Source organism: Oncorhynchus keta, chromosome 13 (assembly GCF_023373465.1).
Source record: "Oncorhynchus keta strain PuntledgeMale-10-30-2019 chromosome 13, Oket_V2, whole genome shotgun sequence".
In the NCBI taxonomy this organism is placed as follows: Eukaryota; Metazoa; Chordata; class Actinopteri; order Salmoniformes; family Salmonidae; genus Oncorhynchus; species Oncorhynchus keta.
The window spans coordinates 30,085,380-30,095,661 of NC_068433.1; the positions used below are offsets into that span (position 1 = coordinate 30,085,380).

At 41.2% G+C, this 10,282-nt stretch overlaps 1 protein-coding gene across 1 annotated transcript; it reads left to right on the forward strand.

Moving 5' to 3' along the window:
• The first annotated feature begins 1,502 nt into the window (after positions 1 to 1,502).
• si:cabz01007794.1 (mucin-5AC) lies at positions 1,503 to 6,834 on the forward strand. Its single transcript, XM_035783832.2, has 7 exons — positions 1,503 to 1,666; positions 2,441 to 3,018; positions 3,408 to 3,599; positions 4,494 to 4,592; positions 4,938 to 5,082; positions 5,333 to 5,542; positions 5,896 to 6,834. Exons 2-7 carry the CDS (start codon positions 2,443 to 2,445, stop codon positions 5,937 to 5,939), a joined length of 1,266 nt encoding a protein of 421 aa, XP_035639725.2. The 5' UTR covers positions 1,503 to 1,666; positions 2,441 to 2,442; the 3' UTR covers positions 5,940 to 6,834.
• The last annotated feature ends 3,448 nt before the right edge of the window (positions 6,835 to 10,282 follow it).

Here is a 10,282-nt window from a genome sequence, read left to right on the forward strand (position 1 = left end):
AGCAGAGCTAATCCAAGTCTGCTGGGTCTGTCATGGCCAGTTCGTTCTATCAGGGCACAAGGCGAGACCCAGATGCAGACACAGGAGGCAGATGGTTGGAGTCTTAGATGTTTATTGATCCAAAAAGGGGTAGGCAAGAGAATGGCCGTGGACAGGCAAAAGGTCAAAACCAGTTCAGAGTCCAGGAGGTACAGAGTGGCAGGCAGGCTTGAGGTCAAGGCAGGCAGAATGGTCAGGCAGGTGGGTACAGAATCCAGAAACAGGCAAGGGTCAAAACAAGACAAGACGAACTGGCACAAAGAGACAGGAAACTCAGGCATAAATGATCTGGGGAAAACAAGTGACACCTGGAGGGGGTGGAGACAATCACAAGGACAGGGGAAACAGATCAGGGTGTGACAGGGTTCTTGGTCACCTCCCTGACCAAGGCCCTCCTCCCCCGATTGCTCAGTTTGGCTTGGCGGACAGCTCTAGGAAGAGTCTTTGGGGTTCTAAACTTCTTCCATTTAAGAATGATTGAGGTCACTGTATTCTTGGGGACATTCAATGCTGCAGAAATGTTTTGGTATCCTTCCCCAGATATAGTTTTAATACATTTGGAAAAATTCTAAAATTCTGGTTCCACTTTGACATTATAGGGTACTGTGTGTAGATTGCTTAGAAAAAAACCTCTTATTTAATCAATTTTAGAATAAGACTGTAACGTAACAAAATGTGGAAAAAATCAAGGGGTCTGAATACTTTCCGAGGGCACTGTATATTTGAAACAAGTAGGATATTTTATAGTTCACAATATTGCACTTTATCTGGATTGTTAATATGTCATTTAGAAGACCCTTTTATCATAAGAGTGCGTACATTTTATGTATGGGTGGTCCCATACATAAACTTCTGTCATCTTCCGACAAATTAAATGTATTCATTTGGGCCATTGAAACTAAAGCCAGTGCATATTTCTTTCCTTCACAAAAACTGGTGTCTAACCCTTTGGCCACTTGATTTACAATCAAGACTGTCCTCAAAAGACTGGCCTCCACTGTGTGAGGTTGAACGCTCAATCAAACTGAGACAGATCTGAATGACACCGTTATGGATCATAGAATCAGCAAAAATACAATTTTCAAAAGGCACTCGCACATCTGATCTCTTTGCAGGTGCATGGCAACAGTTGAACAAGATGAAGGAAAAAGGAAACATTTTAATACAATTAAAATGTTATTTGGAGTTAGCAGTAGATTACATTTAGGCCTCGATTGTATCTATTGTATCTAACTTCATGATATTATACTTTTTTTCTTTCTTTGCAATATAGTTTCCAAGCATATTTAATACGCAAGGGAATAGAAGAAATCGGATCCATGAAAAGGGTGCAGTGACTCGACACAATCTATTGTCTGAGTATCAGGCATATGACCAGCAATTGTTTCCACTCAGTACACCCTCCCAGAAAGGCAGCACCTGAGGAGAGAAGCAGGTTTCTCCATCCTTTGTCCCTCCTCCCCTCGCAAATGCTGTGTAAATAGCGGGTGATTGAGAGAATCTTCCCCTCGGCCACACCTCTGTTTTAACAGTATAGCTGTATTTACAGTAGCCGTGAGCACAACTTGTTCAAGGTGTGGTGCGACGCTTTTTACCTCACAGAATCACGCAAGTCTCCAAGTCACAGGTAAAGTTTTCATCACTTTTATCTAATCATGTGGATGTTTTAAAACAACAACTCATTCTTTGTTTTAAAATCAAAATCTATTTCGTTTCTTGATTTATTTGGCCCTGGTTGGTTTTATAAATACTATCAGATTATAACTTATGAACCTTTTCTCCCTGGAATAGCCTATGGACGTTTCTTCGTTGTTTTTGTCACGTTATTTAATTTAATTAGTGGATCTAGGCTACTAATTAATCATGTAAAAACAATAACAGTCTAGTCTTAATTCAACAAGCTTACCCATTCACTATGCAGTGTTTTGTTGTTGTCCAATTCACCACCCATGATATTAACAATTAATGACCAATTACCACAATAATGGCAGGCCTATGTTTATTCACTGGCATTTTATTGTATTTTATTTCTATTGAACCATTATTTTAACAGTTAAGTTGACTGAGAACACATTCTCATTTACGGGCGAGATAGGACACTTTGCCACTGGGCTTAACACCCCTACTCTTACGATTAGTACCATGGGATCTTAATTGACCAATGTATGTTAATGTGTTTATTCAAACTGGTATGATCATTTTATATTCCCATGAATACATCTCAAAGCTTTTGAAATAGGTTTAGTATCATAATCAACATGATGGTGCAATGCGTCTGACTGGTGATTATTACACTTGTAAATGTTTCATTGTAGCTGTCCTTTTTATTCATTATTGTTATTGTTAATATTGTCATTATTATTACATATCCTAATCGCCTGGATCTCTGTTACTGTATCAGGAATGGACAATAGCGGCAGACTAATGATCGCAGCCATCATGGTAATGGCGTGCATGGCGATGGGAGCCGAGGCACAGAACTCTTCAATGACTCTGAACGCTACTATGGCACCCAACGCCACAATGGCACCCACCACTACAATGGCACCCAATGCTACAATGGCACCCAATGCCACAATGGCACCCACTACTACAATGGCACCCAACGCTACAATGGCACCCAACACCACAATGGCACCCACTACTACAATGGCACCCAACGCTACAATGGCACCCAACGCTACAATGGCACCCAATGCCACAATGGCACCCACTACTACAATGGCACCCAACGCTACAATGGCACCCAACGCCACAATGGCACCCAATGCCACAATGGCACCCACCATCACAATGGCACCCACCACTACAAGGGCACCCAACGCCACAATGGCACCCACCACTACAAGGGCACCCAACGCCACAATGGCACCCAACGCCACAATGGCACCCACCACCACAATGGCACCCAAACCGACAATTACACCCAACACGGCAATAGCCCCCACTCTTGTCACCACCACCGTCCCAGCTCTCACGGTGAGTTACCTAGGCTACATGTCTCACAGTTTCACACTACAAAAGAAAAACATTTTCTCTCACTCTTTCTGTTTTTCCTTTCTCAACTATCACTATTTCCCTCTCTAATCTTATCTCTTTCTTTCCTCAACAATAAACCTCACAGACTGACATGGAAACAGGAAGTAGATCAAGCATTAGTGCAGTTGAAACTCCCAATCAGGCACTCTATCTCACATAGAAAACAATGAGGCAAACGGAGTAAAACAAGCTTTATTCTTGATATTCGTCAAGAATCAATATAATTGATTTAAAAGTTAAAAAATGGGTCTACCAATTGCATATTGACCCTTTAAGCTGAAATGAATGACAAACACAACAGCAACTAATGAGGGACTCTTCATACACAGCAAAACATCTCAAGGGCGGATTGTGGAAAGACTCAGTTCTGTGCTGCTGAGCCATCAGACTGTGACCCGGCCATGGCTGGTTCATGTTTCTTCGTCTCCACGCGGCAGTCCTCGGGACAGAACTTCTTCCTCCAGCTACGAGGAGAGTCCAGAGGCTACATCGCTGTAGGCTTGTCCAAAAACACCACCCTGGTATGGAAAATTGCCTTCAAATTAGTATACATTTTACAATACCCAGGAAAAGTGAGTTGGGATTTGTGATAGGAGGAAAGTCATTTTAACCTCTAAAAGTCTACTAAGCTAACATATGACATTGTTTTAAGCTGGTCATACTATGTCTCATTTAGTTATTTCATTTGAAACGTTATGACCCCTGTAGGCAAATTTTTAAAAGGCAAAAAAGTCCAAATATAAATCATATGGTTTTTCTATCTTGTTTTTTTGGACACGCTTAACCACTTTTTTTTTGTTGGCACAAAACTACCTCCATGCTTCCATTAATTTATTTTTTACAGGTACCAGTTACCTTCAGATGAGACCCATGACACTTGTAGAACAAAAATACCATTGAATACCATTGTGTTCGTGAGAATCGTCCCTTTCCATAGTGGGGTTATATTAGTTTGTAGCCCAAACGATTCGGACGCTTATAGACATAAATTGGCACGCTGTAGAGCGAAACTGAGAACACCATTGTGTTCGTGAGAGTCTCATCTTTCCATAGAGTGGCCATATTAGTTTGCACGCTACAGATGTTTTGGTGAATAGACCGACTTTTGGGGTGTCTCATGGTCTGACAACGTTGTACTGTAGCTCGACCACCTTCCACCGCAGATGTGGAAGGCCCGACATAGGCAGATGCGATGGATAGAGAAGCAGCCCATGCAAAATCGGACAGATTTTGATGCAGATTTTTTAATTATGTCACTTAGATTGACACATAGGTCAATAGACTCTTAATTAACTTCAGGAAATTCTGGATTTTATACATTTGGGGTCTTGAGATTGATATTTAATTAATGACTTAAAAAATATATATGATTTATTTATAGTTATTTGAATTCATCCTCTCGCTCTCCTCTGTAGGGCGTTAATGACACTACCTACGTATGTGCCAACAACAACGGCACAATGAAGTTCTTCACCACTCTCCTCCTAAATAAAGTTCTGACTGTCACTGGCACGGTGAGTTGAACCAATCAGATACAATTGTTTCACTTCTGCCTTCCTGGAACGCCTTTCAGGAGCGAGGTTTGATTTCAGGCAAATTCCAGCAGTTAACTGATATTCACCCAATGAAGTTGTGAGTTGAACAAGATCTAGAGCCAAGAGTAAGAGTAATTCATGAACTTGAATTAAAACATTTTCTGAGTGATCATTTAAGTTCAATTTGATCCCAATGCTGCATATACACTTTGGTGCCATTTGGGACAAGGCCATGGAGAACAACAATGTACCTGACTAATTCTAGGCCTACATTTGGCTAATGTCCATTTTGACTAATAACGTTGGGACTCTTGTGTTGTGTAGCTGGCTGTGGACTCTGTGAAGGGCTCAGTCAACGGTCAGATCATCCAGTGCACCTTCTCTGCTACTCTCCCCGAAGCTATCAGGAGCACCAGGAGCACTGACACTAGCTTCGTCCTCTCCGTTTCCAACGGGACCGTAATTAACGGTGAGGCACTCATCCAAACACGCTCCAGGGTGAAGCTTCCTCTAGATACAGACGTAGGATCAGCTTCCTCTTCCCCAATCCCAACCTTAACGATTAGTGGGGGAAATGCTCAACTGACCCAAGATCAGCGTATACAGGCAACTTCACCCTATACCTTCAAACACCCTGTGGACATTGTATCCCCTCTTTCTGGGCCATCTCTAACTCTCCCTGTCTCTCTCTCTTGCTCATCTTTTTCTCCTCCCCCCAGGAACCCTGGGTACTCCTAAGTTTGTCCTGGTCAACAATGCAGCCGTGGACCTGGCCAACCCCAACAGTACTGTGATCAACTCTTTGAACGCCGCCCCCACTAATTCCACCACTACTGCTACTTCCACCACTACTGCTACTTCCAACATTGCTGCTACTTCCAACACTGCCTCGAGCCATGCCTTGGGCCTGCAGCACACCCTGTCTCAAGGTACCAACCCCATTGGAAATCGCTACTGCCAACACTTTTATAATAATGACTGATAACATGATTGATTAAATGTTAGTATTTCAATATTTGTAAAAATGTCTAGCCGTTTCTAAGGATTAGAAGCACTACAAGTCATGAGCACTTGCGTCATTTCTAAACAATTAATATTGTTTATCAATAAATTATATATTAATTGATAAAGCATTTATAAACATGTATGACTTTTTATAACTGTATATTCATGGAAGTTATTATAAAGTGTTACCGTAGTACCTTATCTCATATAATCCCATATAATCTTCAGTAGACAACCAATCTTCCTCTCTCTCTCTCTCTCTCTTCCTCCTTCACAGCTCTGCTGATCCTGCTTGGTGTGCTAGGTATGATGATGCTGTAATGAGGATCTGAAGGTGACACACCATGAACTCAGAAATCCTGCATCTTTACTGCCACTGACACTGGCAAGGCTGCATCCCCAAATGACACCCTATTCCCTACATAGTGCACTACTGTCACTGGGTTGGGAATACCGTAGGGTGCCTTTTCAGACGCTCTGGTTCTGGGTTAAAAGACCATGTCAGATCTGAAGTTATATGCTTATAAATGCATGTCATTCAACATACATAGTGAAACACTTTCTAGTTGGGGGGTAGTAAGACGATAGCGCACAGAATGGATCCGGTGATACAAGGCCCAATGCTAACATTTTCACCATTTCAACCTCATATTCATTATCTCCAGCACCACCATCTACACCAAACATCAACACCTGTCTTCTTCTATTCTGTTGACCACGAAACGTAGCATGTATTGATGTCCCAGGAGGTTGGTGGCACCTTAATTGTGGGAAGACAGGCTCATGGTAACGGCTGGTGGTGTCAAAAACGTGGCTTCCAGGTGTTTGATGTTGGTTCAGGTGGTGTTTAAGATGATGAATATGTGGTTGGAATTTCCCTATATACACCCCCATCTCATCCCCTTTAGACTCTTTGTTTTATTTTGTCTTTGCTGATGTGGTTTTATGTTGGTGTAAGTGTGAGTGTGTGTTTAAATGTTTGTCTTGAGTGTTGGCACACATTCTCATAGATGACACCACAAATTGGCAGAAATGTGTGTGTGTGTGTGTGTTTGTGTGCGTGCGAGCGAGCTTGTGTGTCTGTCCAATAATGAAGCCGCTGGATGGTGAACTGTTCTTCCTGATTACCCTTTTAAATGAAACATGTTTTAATGTGCAATTATGGAAATATTTGTATAAATTTAAAAAATTTAAAAATGTAAGTTTTTTTACAATGTATGTTTTACCTTTCGTGGGTATATTTGCTCAATCAGTTGACACTCAAACTGACAACTTTTAATGCACTGTACACTCAAAAGCTGACACAGAATCACTCAGGGTTAGTTCGGATTGCGTACTGTTGTATGAGTCATGTCTTTTGTAGGGTGTCTCATCAGACAGTTGGTAAAGGTGGCCATGTTTGGAACCAAAAGCGTAACCTTTAGAAAGCATAAACGACGAGCTTACAACAAAATATATAAATACACATAGACTGTAGCACTTTCGACACAATATATGAAAAGTGCTTTACAAATAATGTCGTTATAGTATCATGAATGAATGAATGAATAAAGAGCTGCCTACAAGTAAGTGCCAAAATAAAGGAAACACCAAACATAAAGTGTCTTAATAGGTCGTTAGGTCACCACAAGCCAGAACAGCTCCAATTAAACTTTGCATAGACTCAACACCTTTCTGGGGCTCAATTGGAGGGATGCAACACCATTCTTCCATGAGAAATTCCATCATTTGGTGTTTTGTTGATGTTAGTGGAAATCGCCGCTGCAGATGATCCTATAAGTGTTCAATTGAGTTGAGCTCTCGTGACTGAAATGGCCAGGGCATATGGTTTACATCGTTTTCATGCTCATCAAACCATTCAGTAACCACTCGTGCCCTGTTGATGGGACCTTGTCACCCCATGGGGGCATAGCCATGTTTGCCAAAGTAATGGCCTGCCCAGCATTTTTATACATGACCCTAAGCATGATGGGACGTTAACTGTAGTGGAAGCACCTGCTTTCCATACACTTTGTATTCCTCATTTACTCAAGCATTTCCATTATTTCGGCCGTTAAATATACATCTCTATTCATGAAAAAAAATATCCCCAAAAAGGTCATTTTTACACCTCTTCGCTTCCTTGGCTCAACATTGGAGGCAACCAAAACCCAACACTGTTTTACGTCAGGTACTTGACTTAGCGTATTCCTTTCAGCTCCTAGTAGAGCAAGGGCCTCAAACATGAGATAAAGAGCACGTGTAAAACATCCTTAGAAATCATATTTTCAGAACACAAAAACATGTATTACAGTTTTAACATTAGCATTGAGAAGTATACTCTGGTATTGGAATGGTATATTATTGGTATAGTTTATGATGTTTGTTTTGTGTTACGTGTACATTTCAACAAATAAAAGCAGTTCTTCAAAAAATACTAATTGACAGGAGAAAATATACACATACATTTGAATTAACAGCCCAGACTACTGTAATAGAAAACACCCCACTAATTGCTCACTATACAGAGAATATGAAGCTGGTTCAATGTTTAACTTGGCTGTAGAGCGCTCCTTTGGTAGCACACCAGGTTTCAGGTTGGTAGAAGAGGTTTGAGTAGATCAACAGTATCAACAGGCCTGGAAAAACTAACACACAATTAAAAAAAAAAATGGAGTGATTTTTCAACATGACTGTTCTACACTGCCACCTACTGGTTGACTCAAGTAAATAATCAACGGGCTCAACGGCATTAGAGCAGTGGTTCCCAAATTTCTTATAGTCCAAACAAATGTTTTTAATTTCATCCTTGTAAGCCTGCCACACACACACACTATACGATACATTTATTAAACACAAGAATGAGTGTGAGTTTTTGTCACAACCCGGCTCGTGGGAAGTGTTATAATAATCAATAATTTTGCTATTTATTTAACCATCTTACTTATAAAACCTTATTTGTTCATCGAGAATTGTGAATAACTCACCATAGGTTAATGAGAAGGGTGTGCTTGAAAGGATGCACATAACTCTGCAATGTTGAGTTGTATTGGAGAGTCTCAGTCTTAAATCATTTTCAACACACAGTCTGTGCCTGTATATAATTTTCATGCTAGTGAGGGCCGAGAATCCACTCTCACATAGGTACGTGTTTGCAGAGGGCATCAGTGTCTTAACAGCACAATTTGACAAGGCCAAGTACCCTGAGCGCAGCCCAATCCAGAAATCTGTCAGTTGCTTCTGATTCAATTACATTTTCACAGAACCGCTTGTTGCAATTTCGATGAGGCTCTCTTGTTCAGATATTGGTAAGTGGACTGGAGGCAGGGCATGAAAGGGATAACGAATCCAGTTGTGTGTGTGAAAGTACCTGCGTAATTGCGCACCCAACTCACTCAGGTGCTTCGCTATATCACATTTGACATTGTCTGTAAGCTTGAGTTAATTTGCACGCAAAAACTCTTACAATGATGCAAAGACCTATGTTGTTGTCCTTGTTAACGCAGACAGAGAAGAGCTCCAACTTCTTAATCATAGGCTCAATTTTTTCCCGTACATTGAATATAGCTGAGGACAGTCCCTGTAATCCTAGATTCAGATCATTTTGGCAAAACAAAATCATCCCCCAGATAGGCCAGTCGTGTGAGAAACTCATCATCATGCAAGCGGTCAGACAAGTGAAAATTATGGTCAGTAAAGAAAACTTTAAGCTCGTCTCTCAATTTTAAAAAAAACTTGTCAATACTTTGCCCCTTGATATCCAGCAGACTTCTGTATGTTGTAAAAGCGTTACATGGTCACTGCCCATATCATTGCATAGTGCAGAAAACACACAAGAGTTCAGGGGCCTTGCTTTAACAAAGTTAATCGTTTTCACTGTAGTGTCCAAAATGTCTTTCCAGCTGTCAGGCATTTCCTTGGCAGCAAGAGCCTCTCGGTGGATGCTGCAGTGTACCCAAGAGCCTCTCGGTGGATGCTGCAGTGTACCCAAGAGCCTCTCGGTGGATGCTGCAGTGTACCCAAGAGCCTCTCGGTGGATGCTGCAGTGTACCGAAGAGCCTCTCGGTGGATGCTGCAGTGTACCCAAGTGGCGTCGGGAGCAACTGCTTGCACGCACGTTGCCACTCCACTATGTCTCCCTGTCATGGCTTTTGCGCCATCAGCACAGATACCAACATGAGCAGCAGCTACGTTTGGCTACATACAGACTGTGAGTGGAATTCCCGCAAGAGAGCAACAATTGGTGTCAGCATAGTCAAAAGATTTACATTTCAAATACGGTTTTCTGAAGCTTACCATCATCCTCAACGGACCCCAGGAAATAAAACACTTTTTGAAGGCCAATGACTGGACCTCAGGGTCAAGTTTTTAAGAACAGGTAGAGATTATTTTTTACATGAGGATCATAGGCAATTTAATTTATCACCTCCACCTGAAATAAATAATCTAAGTATTAAATAATGGAAGTTTACACAGGACGGTTTACACCTGAGGAGGATGAATCCACTGTACCAATTTTGGTAATACCACTTACTGGTGTTTTGTTGATCAATTCCATTGTTGTTCCATTGTACAAGGCGATAAAAAAAACTGTGTCTCATTTTCATACAACACAATCATGGACTCATTGGCAAGAAAAAGGTTTAATTCAAAGGCGAGATTTATTATATATTAGGATGATCTTT

Bases quoted from the DNA above. Each gene is read 5' to 3' on its own strand.
- si:cabz01007794.1 (XM_035783832.2), top strand. From the start codon at position 2,443: ATGGACAATAGCGGCAGACTAATGATCGCAGCCATCATGGTAATGGCG. The intron at 3,019-3,407 runs GTGAGTTACCTA...CTTCATACACAG, and splicing joins CCACCGTCCCAGCTCTCACG to CAAAACATCTCAAGGGCGGA. The intron at 3,600-4,493 runs GTATGGAAAATT...TCTCCTCTGTAG, and splicing joins TGTCCAAAAACACCACCCTG to GGCGTTAATGACACTACCTA.